This window comes from Nomascus leucogenys, chromosome 9 (assembly GCF_006542625.1).
Source record: "Nomascus leucogenys isolate Asia chromosome 9, Asia_NLE_v1, whole genome shotgun sequence".
NCBI classification, from domain to species: domain Eukaryota; kingdom Metazoa; phylum Chordata; class Mammalia; order Primates; family Hylobatidae; genus Nomascus; species Nomascus leucogenys.
This window is the reverse complement of record NC_044389.1, coordinates 77,031,546-77,052,205: the sequence shown is the minus strand read 5'-3', so window position 1 is coordinate 77,052,205 and position 20,660 is coordinate 77,031,546. Positions and strand designations below refer to the sequence as shown.

The following is a 20,660-nucleotide window of genomic DNA, read 5'->3' as shown; positions in this document are numbered from 1 at the left end:
GAAGTGCTTTACAATGGATTCCATACTAATACTTATCAACTGAGGAGGGAAATAGGAAAAAAGGAGAGAAAACTTATCTTTATTATGTCCTAGGCTTTTTACGTATGCTATTTCATTTAACCTCATTCTTCAAAGCCTAGCCCAGGTTTCTGCATCTCCACAAAGGCTTTCCCTTAGAATGGGATCTGTAACTCTCCTTTGAATCCCTGTAGCATATTCTATCTCTTCCGATCCCAATAAAGAGATTATAAATTATTTAAGGGCAAAGATTATAAATCTCTTTATGTCCACCTCTTACGGCTGCTAATCATAATGTAAATCTGAAGGAAAGTCCAAATTTTAAAATTTAATGAACATTATGAAATTTTAAACCTCAGTAATGGTAGTGCTGAGGAAGGGTTTCAAAAGAAACTTTCTTCTAAAAGTATCAGAATAACATGTTCCAAAAGTTAGTAATTTTACTTGATTTTAATGTGTTACTCAGAAAATTAAAGGGAATGTACATGAATATAAAATGAGAGAAAAAACTCACATTTTTGTTTGTCTTTCTGACTTAACCCACAGTAAAGAAGAACTACATTTGCATTGTTCCTTTAAGATGAACACGAGGAGTTAGCAGAATAAACAAGACTAGGTGTGTACTGGTTTCTCTTTGCTGCCACTATCTTTCCTGCCAGATGGGCCATAAATTAGTGGTTTAGACAATAATTTTGAACCAAAGCAGTAATTAGCTGGCAGTAAACATGTTTGCATCCACTATACTCCTCGAAAAAGCTTTAATTACATCTACATGATCCAAAATCACTCATTTGACTAAGCAATCCTCTCTTCTAAAACTTGCATCATTATCTTTCTGACTTTGTCAGGTAATGACCTACTGACTTCCCTCTCTCAGTTTCTCCCTCTTTCCCTCAGTCACACCCATTTTTGTTGCCGAGAAACAAAACAAATATGATCCTCTAGAAGTACTTTACAATGGATACCATACTAGTACTCACTTATTAACTGAAGAGAGAAATAGGAAGAGAGAAAACTCATCTTTATTATGTCCTAGGTTCTTTGCATAGGCTATTTCATTCAACCTGTGTAAAAGCCCTGGATGGCAGGTACAAGTGGTTAACCGAAACTCAGTTACATAACCTGCCTAAGGTCACATAGCCAGGAAATGGTGAAACCAGGATTTGAACCAAGTTTGCCTAATTTCAAAGCCAATGCTGGTGCCATTCACCTTCTTCACATCTCTATTTCATGGACCTTAAAAATTCTACATATTAAAATTTTATTTTGCAAAGACTATTTTAGGTGTGATCCAAAAAAATTTTAAAGATTTAAAACTAAACAGGTCTTTAAACATATTATTCCTGGGATTGTTTTCCCAAAGGACTATGGATTGAAGTAAGTTTTCCTTCAGAGAAATAAATAAGACTTTTATATGTTAAAAAAAACTTTCAAGATGTAAAGTCAAAGTGAAGAATTTCACAATACAAAATACACCCTAACCAACCCTTATTTATCAGATCTGTTTATTGTCAAACTGCCACAGACTATTCAGAATTAAATTGAGCCTTCAAGTCCATTTCCAACAACCTTTAAGGCCTACTGAATTGAAGAAAAAGAGATATATAAGATAAATACTTACTTTCTATGTCTGCTGATTGATTTGTTGATTGACAATTATGGTCTCTTCCAGTGAATGTGATGTTGACTAAACAGTCCCTAAAACATATTTTCTTTTTTTGAGATGGAGTCTCACTCTGTCACCCAGGCTGGAGTGCAGTGGTGCGATCTCAGCTCACTGCAACCTCTGCCTCCCAGGCTCAAGTAATTCTCCTGCCTCACCCTCCCCAGTAGCTGGGAATACAGACGCGCACCACCGCACCCTACTAAATATTTTTCTGTATTTGTAGTAAAGACAGAGTTTCACCATGTTGGTCAGGCTGGTCTTGAACTCCTGGCCTCAAATGATCTGCCCACCATGGCCTCCCAAAGTTCTGGAATTACAGGCATGAGCCACAGTGCCTGGCCCCTAAAACTCTTGGAGGCCGAAAGAATGAGGGTTGTGATCAACTCAGTATACCACTGGAGGCTATATGAGTAAGCAGCAAACTGTCATAAATGCAGACTGTTGGCAAACAGACAAACTGCGTCTGCCACCTAGAAGGATTGCTGAGGGCAGTCACGACCCAGGCGCAAGTGTTTCTTATGATTAGGCATAATTGAAGCCTCTTAGTAACAATATGAACCTGTGGATCGATTAAGCAGCTGACTAATTGTTACCTCCTCCTCCCTGCTCTTGTTACCCAACAAATACCAAGGGCTGTAGAAGCTTAGGCGGCTGCCTTTGCTCACTAGAAGCAGGAAGCCCTTTTCTTCTCTCTTCTTCCCCATGCTAGCCTTTCCTTTAAAATAGTTACTTTTGTCTAAAGTTTTCATTTCTACGTTCATCCGTCCCTTCATTCAGTCTTGTAATGATGGTCTAAAGGAGTAACAGTAGTAACTGTTGGAATGATGGTCTCAAGTAGTAACTGCTGTAATGATGATCTCAAGTAGTGGTTGTGGCAGTCAGCTATATAAAACATATTTTTTTAAAAATTCCTGGCCGGGTGCGGTGGCTCACGCTTCTAATCCCAGCACTTTGGGTGGCCAAGGCGGGCGGATCACGAGGTCAGGAGATCAAGATCATCCTGGCTAACACGGTGAAACCCCGTCTCTACGAAAAATACAAAAAATTAGCCGGGCGTGGTGGCGGGCGCCTGTAGTCCCAGCTACTCAGAGAGGCTGAGGCAGGAGAATGGCGTGAACCTGGGAGGTGGAGCTTGCAGCGAGCTGAGATCGCACCCCTGCATTCCAGCCTGGGTGAGAGAGCGAGACAACGTCTCAAAAAAAAAAAAAAAATTCCTGAATTTTTAGTTACTCACAGAATGCATACATAGAAGCATAGGAATGAACTAGCAAATATAGTCAATAGGGTTATAAATTTGGGAGAGAAAAATAAAAGATGACTTTCTGACTTAGGATGGGAAACCACATACACACGTCAGTATCCAAATGAATGTTTCTATCTAGTGGCCCATTAACCTATTAGCTTTTTCCCCCTTTTCCTTTCACTCTAATATATGGGGTCTTTTTACAGCACGCAGAAAATAATTTAGGTATAATTTTTATTACAGAATACTGACAGGGGAGAGTAAAAAATGAAAAGTACTTTTTAACAGAGATGCAGTTGCTTATAAGTAGAGGAAGAGTGACCCCTATTATGTGTCTATCCCATCTTATCAAATATATACTAGGAGACTAGTCATTAAGTCCTTTGCCACAGCAAAGAAAGTGAGGAGGGTATAAGCTATGAACTGATCTGAGTTTGTTAGGCAAATCACACAAACTCTCTAGGCCAGGCTTGTCCAACCCACGGCCCAGAGGCTGCATGTGGCCCAGGATGGTTTTGAATGCAGCCCAACGCAAATTTGTAAACTTTCTTAAAACATTATGAGATTTTTTTTGTGACTACTTTAAGCTCATCAGCTATCGCTAGTATTAGTGTATTGTATATGTGGCCCAAAACAACTCCTCTTCCAATGTGGCCCAGGGAAGCCAAAAGATTGGATACCTCTAAGCCATTATATATTCACCTGAAATAGGCTAACTTCTTCCTCAATGGATTGATATAAGGATTTAATGATATACGTAAAAAAAAAAAAAAAATTCACAAAGCATGTCAATACATGTTTGTCCTCTTTCCCTTTCCTAAGCAGCATTTCTAATTTTAATGATGGATGGGGGACATAATCAATCAGACTTAGTCCTTGTGAAAAACTGTCATCCTCCAACCTAAGAATTAAAAACAAATAAGCAAAGAAGAAGTAGTAAAAGCTAAACTGAAGAATAAACACCAGAAAAGTACATGAAATACCAAAGAGAAAAAAAAAGTAACTTCAAATGGGATGATGTGAAACTCCAATTATTAAAAGAAAAAAAATCTAAATATCTTTTAATTCACATGAACTGAAATATCCCAGATAGAGAATTGAAAACTTCGACTGAAAAAAGTACTTTCTAAACTCCTGCCTCTATTCTATTGGTGAAAGAAACAGCAGAGTTGAACCCATAAAGCTAACAGTAATGGGATATTAAACAACCCATTAAAATGAGACAAAAGATGGCTAATAGCTTCAGTCTGGTACAACTTCTACTTCTTCTTTTCTCTTATAATCCAATGTACCTATTAAATTACTCCAATCTGTCATTCATTAGCAGTAGTATTTGGACCTCTGGCAATCTTTTCGTTGTTTGAAGGATGAAGAAGAAGGGGAAGGCAGAAAGAGTAGTACATCAGTATTTTTCAAAACTCAATTCTTCTAGGTCTTTCACTTCCAATCATAACAAGTTACACACTAAATGAAGTTTGAAGAACAAGAAACAAAAATTTAAAAAAACTACAGACATGCCACTACTAGTAATATAAAAACAAGGAAGAGTAGAAAAACTATATGTACATATTCTGTGATTCCAAGAGGATTAATTTAACAACATAAAATAAGAATAAAAATATATAGTACTATATTTTCTGATAAATAAATGATGCTTGCATACCCCTCTGACCTACCTTTCACCTTAAAGTGAGCAGAACAGTACAAGTCACTTTGTTAACCTGGCACAGTTTAAGATAACTCCAATGAAGAAAGTCCAATTTCCTGATTCTCTCAGCCAAAATAAGCAAACTTAAGTTGGTTTGATCTAATAGCAAGCTCTAAGGAACTTATCCATTTACAGTTGAAAAACCAGAACAAGAACCACTATTTTTATTACAAAAAGGGAATTTAGAAATCACCCATGATCTCATTTTATAGTCAAGAAAATTAAGGCCCAGTAGTTTAGCCACTAGCCCTAAATCATACAATAAGCATGTAACAAGTTTATCTATGTCCTACTACTGAAATAAATGGAACAGTTAAAAACCTTATTCATAGAAACCAGTTCTAATACAGTTAATAGTTATTAGACATCAAAGCTTTTGAAAGTAATTTTCTTCTTGTATCAACTGAAATAATGTAATTTTAAAAACGATCCACTTTGATTTGGATCAAAACCACAGGCAAAACACATTTGACATTTAAAAATAAGCACTGTTATTTGCCTGACTTCCCCAAGAGTAAAAATAATTTTAAATAGAATTTTTTATAGTCCAGTTGCAGTACTCCTAGAATTAGTTTCAGGTGCAGAAAAAAATATATTTTTTCCAATTTTTTCAATGATAAAAGACAAATCAAAATAAAACCATTCACACTTCTATGTTCATTAGAAACCCAGAGTATACTGAGTCAAGTCTTATTTTTCAGGATATCATAGAAAGAAAATGTGTTTGCTTTATTATATGCCCTCAAATTAAAGTAGACATAAATAAGTTACAAAACCACCTGACTCAAGCAAGTATCTTTATCTTACTTTTTCTTATCTAAATCCTATTTTAAGATATTGAGGTTGGGCCTAAAAATGAAACCAAATTTTGAATATACACATATATTTTCTTAAAAATTAGTGGATATATAAGAATAATATTCAATGCAAAAAAATTAACAAAACAAAATTACCAGTAATTTTCTTTTCAAAAACAAAAACTGGGTTTCGTTCTCTCCCTGGGAATTCTTAGGAGGAGGAGAGCAGAATTTGGGCAGCAGTGGTCCTCATCCAGTGTTTCTACAGTGCTAGCAGGAAAGGGCAGTGCCACCACCATTGAGTTGGGGGAGACCTGGTCTGCTCCCCCGTGACTCTAAGTTATTTCTCTCCCAAACCCTGCTCTAGATCCCTGGCCAACCAGCTATAACTTTCCAGAGCTTTCTCACAATGTTTTAATAGGCCCCGGAAAACTTAAATTTGATTGCAAACAAGGCAACGACCCACAAGGCCCTACAAGTTCTCGCCACTTCTACTCCCTTCCTGCTACCTCTCTGACCTTACTTCTAACCGGTCTGCCTTCACTCACTCTGTTTGGCTATACCAGCCTCCCTGACAGAGGGCCACCACACTGGCTCTTCCCTCTGCTTTGAATACTCATGCAGTTCCCTGGGGAATTGCAGTTTAAAATAGAGTGGTAAGGAAAGTCACAGTGAGAAGGTTATTGGATATCTGGGCACGAGTACCCCAGGTGAGAAGGTGCTCCCTCACATGCTTTATTTTTGCCTATAACACTTATTCACATGAGATATATTACATATTCTGCTTACTTGTTTATTATCTGTCTCAGTCCTTTAAAATGTCAGTACTATGAAAGCAGAGATTTTTGTTTGGTTTGTTCACTGCTATGTCCCCAGCATCTACAACAGTGCCCGGCACATAGTAAGAGTTCAGGAAGTATTCGTGAAATGGATAAATGATTCCTACTTTGGGAAATAATACTGGTGCCTATCAAAAATAGACTACTATACAAGATGCTATCAAAAAAAAAAACAAAACATGGTCTTTGCTCTTAAAGAGTCTTCTTGGAGAACCAGGACTAATATACATGGAATAATTAGTATATAACATAGGCAGTGCTAGGTATGACTATTAGCTAATTAGGTTTATTTGTATAAGACTCGTGGAATTGCCCTTGTTATTCCTGATTATACCTAGTGTATAATTAAATGCTGAACTGAATGGTATAAACTATTTCACACAAGTTCAGAAGGGGAAAAAGGAATGAGGTGCAATAGTAGGAACAGACTGTGGGCAGGAGACACTCGATTTGGGTTTGGTGGATGTGAAGGCATGCACTGGCAGTGAACAGGTGGTGGGCATTTCAGATGAAATGAATTTCATGAGAGGGCATAAAGGCAAGAGAAGGATGGTGAGAAACCTATCCTAAATGGAAGAGAGGGCATTCAGTGATGAGTGGTGGTGATCTGGAGAGGACAATGTGAGGAGGACTCAATTACAAAGAACACGACCTTCTGAGCAGAGGGATTAGTCTGGATAGAATCTCATAGCATGTGCTGTTGTCTGTGCCCAGCTTAGATCTCCTGGAACCCTTCTAATGGTTTGGTACACCCATTCCCCAGGTGTTTCTTCCATTACTTCTAATGGTTCACATCAGTAACTTTCTTTGGAAGCAATATATGCTACCTCCTAGCCCTCTTCTCTGTTTACTCACACAACATACTTCCAGGGCAGCTGACGGCTAATAACTAACAAATACAAGGAAGGGGGTACAAAAGCCCAGTTTCACTGCCTCAAGGCAAGACAGACTCACTCTGTAGTGCAATTTTGTTCCCAAGCTTCCTGCTGGATCAAGTGAAGCTGGATATCCCTTGAAATCACACCTTTGCCCATCTCAGTTTCTTCTGCTTCCCAACCCTATTTCACTCACTCCTTTCCTTAAAGGAATCCCTTACTGTATCACTTGCACAAGAATCCCCATCTCAGACTCTGCTCTAGGAAATTGGACTAAGACAAGTCTGTAAATGATAGTAGTACATATTCACGCAGAAAACTTCAAGTTTATGGAGGAAAGAGTTCACTAGAAAGTACGCTTGTAGGTAACTTAGTTTGGAAGAATTCAGAGTAATCTGGTTGGTGAGAAGTGGAATGAAGAAGTGACCAGAGGACAATTAAGAATGCTGTTCAGGGCCGGGCGTGGTGGCTCACGCCTGTAATATCAGCACTTTGCGAGGACAAGGCGGGCAGATCACGGGATCAAGAGATCAAGACCATCCTGGCCAACGTGGTGAAACCCCATCTCTACTAAAAATACAAAAATTAGCTGAGCGTGGTGGTGCGCGCCTGTAGTCTCAGCTACTTGGCAGGCTGAGCCAGGAGAATTGCTTGAACCCGGGAGGTGGAGGGTGCAGTGAGCTGAGATTGTGCCATTGCACTCCAGCCCGGGTGACAGTGTGAGACTGTCTCAAAAAAAAAGAATGCTGTTCAGGCCGGGCGCAGTGGCTCATGCAGTGGCTCATGCCTATAATTCCAGCACTTTGGGAGGCGGAGGCAGGTGGATCACTTGAGGTCAGGAGCTCAAGACCAGCCTGGACAACATGACGAAACCCCATCTCTACTGAAAACACAAAAAAATCAGCCAGGCATGGTGACATGCGCCTGTAATCCCAGCTACTCGGGAGGCTGAGGTAGGAGAATCCCTTGAACCTGGGAAGTGGAGGTTACAGTGAGCCGAGATGGTGCCACTGCACTCCAGCCTGGGCAACAGAGCGAGATTCAGTCTCAAAAAAAAAAAAAAAAAAAAAAAAAGAATGCTGTTCAAACTCCGAAAACATACTTACTTTGATATAAGAGAGAAAACTTAAGGAGAGAATGGTCCTGGTATAGAAAAGAATCAAAGATAACTCTTCGAAGTTGTATTTTTTTCCTTAAAAGGCGAAAGTATTTCTTCAGTAGCACTGTCAGTGTTATACTATGAATTTTGTTAACCACACACTCTATCAAAACAGGCTGACATTACCTAACACAAGAACTGTTCAAAAACTTGAAGAGAACGCCAATGAATAACAATGGGACTCTAAAATACTCCCCAATAGTTTGGGTCCTTGAATGTCTATTATTTAGAAATATGAAGATATGATTAAGTAGTATACTCAAATGTTTATAACAAGTCGATTTTGTAAGTTGGTTTGTCAGATTCTGTATTTAAGCAGCCTTAAAGAATCTTTATTAGAATCAGTAGCAGATTACATAAATTGGAAAGGCATCCAAACAGGGCAACATCTGGTTTTTATCTATTCTTATGGGGCTCAGAAGTGTTTTCAATAGAAAATAAGATACTGGTTCCTGGGTCATAAAATAAGCAGCACAATGTGAAAACAAGCAGGCTGGTATGAAAGAAATTGTACGCAACCCATGAAAGAGCTCATACTCTTAAATAAACTTTCAGTGTTAGAATGTGTAAAACAGCCTGTCATCATCTCTATTTGTTTTGCTTTCTTGATATCTCAAACAAGTTAAGCTTCTTGACCTCTTGATTTCCCTTCAAAATTCATACTTGGTAAATTAAAAATGACTTTACTTTCATTTGATTAGTAACAACTTTCATGTTACATGTCTCAATATGGAGAACAGAAGAATACTAATGAAACACATTTTTTATAACCAATTACTTTTCTTATTGACGACTTTCCTATGCATTAAAATGTATAGCTAATAGCCTATCAAAATTTAAAATACATATAAACATTGATTCAGCAGTCACACTGAAAAGAATTTCTCTAAGTTTTTTAAAAAGACCCTAAAGAGGAAACTGCTTAGAAAGTCATAATACCTCAAAATAGATCTGTATGTCTAAGTCAAAGTTTGTAAAAACAATTTCCTATTCACTTTTTATACCAAATTGATACTCAGACAGGTAAATATAATTTATCCTGTAGAAATCCTTTCACTAGCAATCACCTAGGACCAGCAGTAGCAAAAAGCAGAGAAGCACTGCCTAAGTGTTTTTCACAAAACACGACTCCTAGGAGAGGCTCCAAGAAAAAGGTTCCATAGCCAAATATGTTGGGAACGTACCAGGTTTTATTCCCCCCACTTTTTTTTTTTTTAATTTTTTTTTGGGGGGGTGGGGCGACAGAGTGTTGCTCCGTTGCCCAGGCTGGAGTGCAGTGGCAAGATCTTGGCTCACTGCAACCTCCACCTCTAGAGTTCAAGTGATTCTCTTGCCTCAGCCCCCAAGTAGCTGGGATTACAGGCATGCACCACCACACCCATCAAATTTTTGTATTTATAGTAGAGACTGGGTTTCACCATGTTGGCCAGGCTGGTCTCAAACTCCTGACCTCAGGTGATCCACCTGCCTCCCCTCCCAAAGTACTGGCATTACAGGCGTGAGCCACAGCGCCCAGCCTATTTCCCTCTTAAAGATTCATAATATGCATGATAATTTATGGAAGACTAAGATAATTATATGCAATATAATTATGGAAGAGATTGGGGAGGGAGAAAAAGTGGTTTTTTCCAAATTTGATAGAATTCAGAACACTTTTTGTAATCATCAAAAACAAGATTTGCTTAAAACTCTCCATAACTACCTCGTATATGATCAAGCTACCTTCATTATAAAGCTGAAGGTTCACAGCTACCCTTCTATCACTCTCCATTCCCTCTTTCTCCTCCCTTGCCTTCAGCCCAGGATACTACAGTGATCAAACTTTATAAGTCATAATAACCACAGAGAACTTCAACAACTATAATTCCTGGTCTTTCCTTCCAGAAATTCGGATTCAGTACAGACATCAGTATTTTTAACAAGCACTCCGGATGATTTTGGTGCAGGTTTCAAATGATGGGATGCTCAAAATACCTGATATATTATAAACAATGTGATGATTAATTATTTTATAATTTCAGGCCAGAGTCACTTTAGAAAGCAATAAGTTCAAAAAGTCCAGCCTTCAAATGACTCTATTAAAATTTATTTTTCTACTCAGAAAAAAAAAGAGAAAAGGACAAACGAAGCCACATAATATCCTAAAAGAATACCCTTTAATATACTGCTCAGAATTTTACCTAACAGAAAGAATTCTTAGCCTGCACTCCATTGAGAAATTTCAAGAATTCCTGAATTCTCTGAAGCTGTATACACAATTTTTTTTTTTTTTTTGAGACAGGGTCTCGTTCTGTCACCCAGGCTGGAGTGCAGTGGCGCGATCAGTTTAATGCAACCTCAACCTCCTGGGCTCAAGCAATCCTCCTGCCTCAGCCTCCTGGATAGCTGGGACTACAGGCACATGCCACCACGCCTGGCTAATTTTTTTATGTTTTGTAGAGATGAGGACTCATTATGTTGGCCAGGCTGGTCTCAAACTCCTTAGCTCAACCAATCCTCCCGCCTTGGGCTCCCAAAGTGCTGGGATTACAGGCCCACACAATTTTTATTAGTATGGGAATGCATGCCTTTTGATAGGGAAATAACTCATAGCTTTCAGCAATTCTCATGCTGCTCAATTATCCAATTTAAGAGCCATTATATTTTTTATTTACCTGAAACGATGGTAGCAGAAACTGAGTCTTAGTTAACACCGTGAGTCAGACACACAAAAACACATTCCTCAATGTTGTTTTCTCTTTCAGGGACAAACAAAAAGCAACTTACCTTTGCAGAGTCATATTCAAAGAGCCTGTACAACCCTTAATCTTATTCTGGGCTTCAAGATGAGTCATTCCTTGTGCACTTATTCCATCAATGCTGAGAACCACATCGCCTATTCTTACATTTGCCTGGGCTGCCTTGCCGCCATCTTTTAGCTGTAATAAATATATTTCATTAGGAGTGTCACTCTTTGAAAAAGAATAATAAATGCTGATAAAAATTATACTTTTGCTTATACCAAAAGTATATTAATATACTATTGAAGTAACACAAAACTATCTTGTTTAACATGTACAGAATTTTAGCATGTAAAGATAAAATTCAAATGATTTAAATGTTTATTTTCTTAAATTCTTATTTGCTCTATAAAAAAAAACAAACTGACTTTTCTGAGAAAGAGTCCCTGATCATTTCTCCATTTCTTTATTGTGCAACAGTAGTTGTGTGATTTTTTATGAATCAGGAAGAGAAGCAGCCAAGGAAACATCACATTTTAGCAGAATAAAAAGAATGCAATCTGAATGGGGTTTTTATACTCTTTTAGAAATAATTTTTTAAAACTCTTTTAACAGCTGTATTTTTGTTTGAGCACAAAGAGGAATAGAAAGGGAAGATCTGCTAAACAATCCTTCCTGTTGAGTCCAGTTTATATCCAGGGTTTGGGGACTGAATTCTTTCAGATTCCAAGCCCAAATATCTTTTATACTGGGTGTGCTTCCTGCTCTAGGCATTTGCAGAAGGGAAACTCTTTGTATCTGAGACAACCCAACTTTTTTGTGCATGTCACAGTCCTTAATCCTTAGTCTTTCTTCCCCTGCTCAATAAAATCTTCTATGTGTTTACATTATTTAGTCTGATCTCCTTCAAATTTCGTGTGTATATATTTCATTGCCCCAAAAGCAGCAGATATATTATGCTAAGTGACAGTGAACTTTTCATAGATACCTAGAAATATGAAACAAGTACAAATTAAAGCAACTATTCAAATTCAAATAACAGCTCAGCATTCAATAAGTATAAGTAGATCACACTGAATACTGAGTTGCTGGAAGATGGGAGAGACTAGGCCCGAAAAAGCCAGTAAATAACCAGTAGTCCTCTAGTACTTGAAACTAAAATCTTATACAGAGTTTCTGTTTGTGATGATGAAAAAGTCCTAGAAATAGGTAAGTCAGAAGGTTGCACAACACCGTGACTATATTCAGTGAATGCAACTGAATTATACATTTTAAAATGATAAACTACTTTGGGAGGCCAAGGCAGGCAGATCACTTGAAGTGAGGAGTTTGAGACCAGCCTGGCCAACATGGTGAAACCCCATCTCTACCAAAAATACAAAAATCAGCTGGGCGTGGTGGTGCATGTCTGCAATCCCAGCTACTCGGGAGGCTGAGACAGGAGAATTGCTTGAACCTGGGAGGCAGAGGTTGCAGTGGGCTGAGATCGTGCGACTGCACTCCAGCTTGGGCAACAGAGCAAGACTCCATCCCTCCAAAAAATAAAAAATAAAATGATAAACATGGTTAACTTTTATGTTATGTATATTTTATCACAGTTTTAAAAAACCTAATGATTTTAGAAAACATTTAAAGAAAACAGTTCTGAAAGCGAGTGAGCTATACACCACTTTCTCTGGGACTTTGGGAAGGTCGTTCCACGTATGCTATCCTTATGCTATCAGGTTATCATAACGATTACACATAGATAATATAGTTGAATAAATGTTAGCTATTATTGTATTATTATTCCCTTGACCTCAGATTACTGATCTGAGAAATGTAGAGCCTGCACCAGACGATCTCAGAGGCCTTCTAAAGTCCCTGCCAGTTTTAAAAGTTTATCTGTGAGCTGCTACCTATACAAAGTTACAGGTTTAATCCTAAAATAAAAGTCAAATCTGGAAGACTTCTGTGAGACAAAGGGACATCTATTCCCTACTAAAGTCAGCAAATGAATTAAAATTTGAAATCTTTGTAATGAGAGAAAGTAAACATAAGTCATCCTAGATTTTATTTTAGCAAAGAAGGGCAGGCATTAAACAAAAAATTAACTAGAAATAGCATGCAGTTGAATTACCTCACCATCCTCACATAAAGTAGTCTGAAAACAGAAACACTGAAATCCATGGGCATTTGTTCTAAGTGTACCCAACAGAAGCAACTTAAATACTCCTAGTTCAGTAGTAATAGAAAGGTAATGAACAATGTAGAAAGAAAATAATAGAATCAAAGACAATGTCATAACCAGATACTTTTCTTATTCTGCTCCCTTTACATACTAGATCTCTTGAGAGTCTATCTTCTCAAAATGTTCAAAATCAATTTCTTAGAATTACCTTTCTTTCTAGGACTGCTTTTATTCTGTCACTCTTATTTTCAGATCATGGAGCACAGGAATCCTATAGCCACATGGATTCTGCCTCTTCCTTAAGTACCACATCTAGGAAAATTACTAAATGTAACAATGTAAATGTGATCTGTCCATCCTTCCATTCCTCTCCTATGATAGGCCAAGTCTTGATCATCTTTCACCTTGCTCTTGCCTATAGCCTACTTGCCTTCCACTAGAGTTTTCTACAGACCTTTCCTACCTTCACATTCTCCATATTTGTCTCCTTTTCTTCCATCTTAACATTCCCGAATGGTGGCCCCATTACCTCTCGCACTGGAAAGTTCTAATCATATCAACTCCCTATTTATAAAATGAAAGTAGAAAAATTGCAAATGTCTTCTGCTTCCTACAATGTAAAGAAAATACAAGCCATCTATAATTTGTCACCAATCTGTTTCCAGCTTCAAAACAAGCTCCATAAGGTCAGGGATCATGTTTTATAATTTGCTCTTCTCCGAGAGCCTTGAATATCGTAGGTTTTCTAAAACTTTCACAACTTCCCTTGGCAACTTTGTATAACAAGTATTAGGAAGAACTTAACTGTACTGAATCTTAATTCTTTCTCAACCAATTAGCACAAATGGAAACAAATGCCCATCAACATCTGAACAATCTTTCATATATTTAAAATGCCATACAAACTCCTTTTGGTTTACAGTTTTTCAGCCTGGTAATATTAATCATCTTGAGTTTCCGACACTGATGTCTTTTTGGAATCTCTAACCATTTTCATTATTCTTTACCCAGGCTTCCTACTCATATGATGTAAACTTAAGGGCATGATCAGTTTGAACTAATGCTATACATAGTGGGAAATGCCCAATACACAGAAAAACAAATTAAGGACTTGTAAAAAGGAGCCCTTAACTAAATACTCCTATGAGCTTCATTTATCTCCAGAACCACTTCCTCAATCTGTTCACTCATTAGAAAGATAAATGTTACTTTTCTCTTAATTGGGTAGGATGTAGCATTATGAATCTAAGCAGCCAAGGAAAGACTACAAAGTCATTCATTATTTGCATAGCTCTTTTTTTGGTTTGTTTGTTTCACTGTTTTTCAAATCTGAATAGCTTGCATTTGTTTAAAGCAGTAGTGACTTTCTGTCATCAGTACATCTTGTACACCGCAGCCATAGTGTGTATGTATTTCATAAATGCACAGTGTAGGAAGGAAGCAGTTGTGGGAGGCACCTGGGTCAAGCTCAGTATAAATCAAACTAATCACAAACAAATGCTTCCTTTTTGATCTTTAAATGCATTTTTCAGTACTGCTATCCAATTTTCCACAGACTTTAATTGTAGCTGAGTGCTTCTTCAAAAACATTACTTTGTGGTCTCACTTCAGTTGCAAGCACACATGGCTGTACATGTTGGAACTGCCTCTGAGTTCAGGTCTGTTCACTGATACTGAAATGAAGGAAAACCAGAAAACGGTATGCTCCTGAAGACAGTGTTATTTTTACCAAGCCTCCCCATTAACTTCAGTACCAAAGGATCTAATATCAGTTATCTGTACTTAGATTAAAACTCATCCCTAGGAACAGCTGCATTTTAACCCTTTTATCTGTAATCATGGATTACAAGAAGTCTTCTCTTGAAAACGAAGTCCAGTCTTCAGCAAGCAGATAGGAAAGACTGCGGGAGTTTGGTAGAGAATGTAAAAGAATATGGAATCAGAGCCTTGAGCTTGCCCATCTTACTTTACTAGGAAAGACCCAAAGGTAAATTTTTTTTCAGTCATTTTAGGAAGGTAGCTCCTCTCACATAGTGTTTTACTGTCCTAAGAAAGAAACAACCCAGAAAAAGTAATTAGTACTATAATCTACCAAGCATGAACAGTAAATCAGGGACTTTGGAGGATGCTTCATCATTCCTCTGTTTTGTAAGGTAGTTGTCTGTTTTACAGATGGGAAAACAGAGCTTCAACGTGATTAAATAACTTGTCTATGTCCATACAACAATAAGACCACAATACTGAGCACAGGCTTTGAAGTCAGGCAAATATGAGTTCATATTCATGTTCTGCCATTTGCTAGTTGTGTGACCTGAATTTACTTGACCTCTCTAAGTCCCAGCTTCTGCTCTTCGAAAATGAGGACTATAATTCCACCTGCCTCACAGAGCTGCTGGGCAGGTTAAATAAAACACCAGGACAGCACGTACCACAAAATGCACCGGAAATGCTCAATATTATTGTTCATTCTTACACAATGTCACAAATTCACATAGGCGGGAAGCCTACTTCAAGGTCATACCGGGCAGAGAAGACAGCGTTTCAAACTGACCGGTCAGACCTCCTTCTGGCTTTTCACTTCCTTCCTTAAACTTCCTTCTGCTTCTCTAAGCCTAACTTTCCCCTCACTCAGCAACAGAGATGAATATGCCACACATTCGGAACCTAATTCACTGCATCCTCCTTCCCTGCTTACTACTATCCAATTCTGAGTTTCCCAAAATCGATTCCTAAAGAATGGTGGCCTCTTGTCACTTCTCAGGACAGTTAGGTGTTGCCACTGTACCAAAAGGCCAAAGGATAAGAAGCAATAAAGTGATGTTGGTGAAGAAGTCTTGAGCTGGAGGCCAGAGAAGGACAGGAATAAAAGAAAAAGAGAGAACAGGGAAACAAAGAAGAGTACTGGTATAGAAGGTAGAGGAGGGAACCAAGACCATGAGGAAACAAAGATGTCCCAGGTGTTGGAAAGTGAGATCCAGGCTTTATCTCTAGGTGTGATATACATCCAAGTACACATGCACAAAATAATATTTAAACAGAACATCAAAATAACGATTAATTATAGAAGAGAGAAGATTCTATGTTTTGATTTGCATTTAAAATAATATACATGAACACAATCAGTAACTGTAATTTCAAGTAAATTTTCTCACAGTAACACTTGTGTGGCGTTAAACCTGTCATTAATTTATTGTTCTCAAATAAAATTTATAACTAAAATTACCCAAAATGCTTAGCCTCCACATACAATGTTCCAGCATTTGTTCCTAATCATCGTAACAATAAGAGAAAAAGTAGTATTGTGTCTTTATAAAATTACACTGAAAATAAAATATTAATATCTCAAGACAGCAGAACACTTAGACAAGGAACTCAAAAGTGCACTAAATGGAAAACTTATCCACAAACAAGCATGTTATTTAGGATTTATAAGGAGTTGGAAATACCTGCTACACTAACCCTTCCCCTTAGCTATTACCTCTTGAGAGCACTTCTATCACAAACAAACCAATAGAGCTTTCATTTTTAAAAATTATAACCCATTATGGCAGATATCATTTTAAATAAGTCTAACCATCTAAGATTTCTCTTTAATATGATCATTCAATATAACTCCTACATGCCCTAAGCTTTTCCATAAAAAGGCACAATGTTTAACCAGTGACTCCAATGTCTTAGAATTCTCTATATATGAAATTTATCCTTCTAAATTGCAGGAAATACTCAAAATGTAAACAAAAACCTCTATTTGCTTTTCCTTGGAAATAAGCCAGCAGTTGCCAAACTAAGAAAATAGGCATCAGCAATAGAAATGATTTATAATGTAGACAGGTAACACCATTTTAATAGTCAGATGTTTACTAAATAGAACAATTTATGCTGATTCAAAAGAAATTTACTTTGGTGATTATCCTATAATGTACTATACGCAACAAGTAGGAGACGTGTACCTACATAAAGAGCCACTACCAAAGGGCAAGTTTCAATCTTCTGCATATTTTCAACAAATATGGAATGCTTGGAAACACATGACCCTAACACCATGGGTATGGCAGGAATGCCATCAGACATAGTAAATGTAAAAAAGGAACATATAAACATGAGAGCTACAGAAAGAAACACTAACAGAAATTTCCCAGGTCCAAAAACCCTGGGAACCAAACCATGGGAAAATGGAAGCTGCTGTTTTTCTAACAGTGCTATTACCAAAATTTGAAGAATTATGCTAATAAAATTATATCAATCTGACAAACAAGACTTTCTTGAGGCAGAAAAAGCACTGAGAAAGTGTTATTTTTCTTAAAATCTAATGAGCAATCTTGAATTTTGTTTTAAAATGTATTTTCCAGTACCTGCTGTCAAATAAAAAATTTGAATCTGGACATATGAGACTATAGTTGACAGTTTCTAGTTATCTCTCTCCCACATATTTCCCAGGATACCATAAACGTGACTATGTGACTTTTTGCGTCACCATCCCCTTGCAAAACACCTACATAAGAATGTGTGAGCATTACATCTGTGACAGAGAACTTTCACAGAACTTGCTTTCCTGCCAACAATAGGTACTACTCAACCCACTCAACAACACAAATAAATAAAATCCCGGTGAAGTTTTTACGAGCAACTGAGGGACTAGTAAAGTGAGCAGAAGTAAAGAAAATGTGTGATGTGCTGATTTCCCCCCCCCATATATGCATTAAAGCTTTTTTCAAATCCTAATTGGTTTATTATCATCCTAGTGCTTATTAATCTACTTTATAATATCACATTTCAGCATTTAACATTGTTCTGTCCTGCACTACTTGTTGTTATATAATGTTGGCACTTTGACCAGTCTACAAATGCTATTCAACTACATTTAAAATGTCAATCTCTGGTTTACGTGTCTAATGTGAACATCCCTCTTAAAATTTAAGGCTGGGGTGGGCACAGTGGTTCATGCTTGTAATACTAGCACTTTGGGAGACTGAGGTGGGAGGCTCGCTCGAGCCCAGGAGTTTGAGACCAGCCTGGGCTGCATAGTGAGACCCTATCTCTACAAAATTTAAAAAATTTAGATGGGCATGGTGTGTGCACCTGTGGTCCCAGCTACTCAGGAGGCTGAGGCAGGAGGATGACCTGAGCCCAGGAGATCGAAGCTGCAGTGAGCCATGATTGCACTACCACACTCCAGCCTGGGTAACAAGTAACAAGTGAGACCTCATAGCAATTAAAAGAGAGAGAGAGAGAGAGAGACTGCTTTGGATTTACTACCTTTTTCTGTGAAATAAAATGATAAGCCTTTTTGTAGGTTAGAATGGTAGGGAAATAAAACAAGCAATCACTGATGTCTCTCTGTGAGCAAACGTGTAATCCTGACTCATATGAGCAGTACTTACTTTAACAGTGGGCCTTATTTTGGTTATGCCAATTTTACTCAAAAGTTAGAGAATACACCTTATATGGTAGCAATGAGGAGAATACCTCAAAGTACGTGTCATCATCCCTTATAAAACCAAACAGAAGAGGGCAATTACGTCTCTTTCCTTATGTAGCCATGGAGCTATCTAGTTCAAACACAGGGCTTTTGCTGATACGGCACGGTCTGTTCTAGCAGTCTAAGTTTATTTCCTATGAGGAGCCCTTATTTAGTAAAACAACATCTTACTCTACTCTACCAAAGGCCTAACAAATAGAAACATGTCTTCACCAACTGTGATTTACAATTGAGATGCCTCATTAACACTTTTGACTTATAGCTAATCCATATATGTCTAAATCCAAAGTGTTAATGTGTGAATATCCTACTAGAAATGTGAAAGTATGATAGTCTGTAAAAAGAACACATCCATAAACACCTGAAAATCAAACAAATTTGTTAATTACAGAGAAATCAGTGTTTCTATGTAGTCTACTCTGGAATAGTGACAGAAATGATAGGAAATGTCACAAATAATTATAAAGACTAAAAGCAAATTAGTCTAATCTAGTATACCTGGGAATGGATTAACAATGATAATCATACATTTCAACCCTCCCTCAATGATGAGACAAATCTTCTGAAATTGTATGCAAATTCTGTGCAAGCATGCATGTATTTTCCATTGAGTGGGACGACTTTTCACAAATCCTCAAAGGCGTCTATAACCAAAAAAATTTTAAGAACTTACGATTTAATGAAGTGTGAGAACAGAGTTTCTCTAAGTGTGGTTGGTAACCACCAGGCCAGCATACTTCTACGATAGGAGGAAAAATCACAGGCCTTTCAAAACCCACAAGCTAAAGATGTTTCAAAACAAAAAGCTCAAGAAAATTTAAGAACTTTTAAAACAGAATGCTTATTCCAAATGGTGCAAAATCATGATTTCACATGCTAAGGTAAGTATAGCTTATTAAAATATGGATTTGCTTTTTAAAAACCTTAATAATCTTTAAAATGTTAATCATTAACATTTAATAAGGGCCTGTTCCCATAAGGCATTACCTTCAATTCTAAGAAAAGATATTAAAGAAGAGGCAAGGCTCTTTCTCTCATCTACTGTTTTATACTATTTCACTTTTCACATGTGTACACAACTCTCCATAATACAATGCTCCTCAAACTAACTGTATCTTATATTTCTATTAAGGTCTATTGTACACAGACATAAACACAAAACACAATAAACATCTGATGAACTACCACACTGTAAATCAAAGGTATTTAATCAATAGGCTACTATTTAGTCTTTTAAGTTACTTCCTAATTTTTTGTTCTTACACATAAAGTGATGAATAATATTATACTTCTATTTTGGCATATGCATCTTTTTCTTTAGAAATTCTTTCTTAAAAAGTATGCACATTTAAAAATAAAATCAGAAATTAAAAAGGAGACATTACTACTGATACTGCAGAAATCCAAACGATCATTAGTGGCTACTATGAGTAACTGTATGCCAATAAATTGGAAAATCTAGAAGAAGGGACAAATTTCTAGACACATATAACTTACCAAGACTGAACCAGGAAGAAATCCAAAACCTGAACAGACCAATAGTAAGTAATGAGACCAAAGCCGTAACAGAAAGTCTCCCAGTAAAGAAAAGCCTTGGACCCAATGGCTTCATTGCTGAAGTCTACCAAACATTTGAAGAACTAATACAATCCTACTTAAACTGTTCTGAAAAGTAAAAAACAAGGGAATATTTTCAAATTCATTATATGAGGCCAGTATTACCCTGATTCCAAAACCAGACAAAGACATATCAAAAAAAGAAAACTTCAGGCCAATATCTCTGACGAACATTGATGCAAAAATCCTCCAGAAAATACTAGCAAACCGAGGCCAGGCACAGTGGCTCATGCCTGTAATCCCAGCACTTTGGGAGGCCGAGGTGGGCAGATCACAATGTCAGGAGATTCAGACCACCCTGGCTAACACGGTGAAACCCCGCCTCTACTAAAAATATAAAAAATTAGCAGGGCATGATGGTGGACACCT

At 37.4% G+C, this 20,660-nt stretch overlaps 1 protein-coding gene across 9 annotated transcripts in view; it reads right to left on the bottom strand.

The window, feature by feature from the left end:
- PDLIM5 (PDZ and LIM domain 5) overlaps window positions 1-20,660 on the bottom strand; it is a 218,023-nt gene that overhangs the window by 133,918 nt on the left and 63,445 nt on the right. For 7 of the 9 annotated variants that reach the window (XM_030819136.1, XM_003257525.3, XM_004089022.3 and 4 more), the window contains exon 3: window positions 11,072-11,223. The exons of the other annotated variants lie outside the window; for them this stretch is intronic. In XM_030819136.1, coding sequence (XP_030674996.1) covers window positions 11,072-11,223 — 152 coding nt within the window. The remainder of the gene's footprint in view (window positions 1-11,071; window positions 11,224-20,660) is intronic. 9 annotated transcript variants of the gene reach the window in all.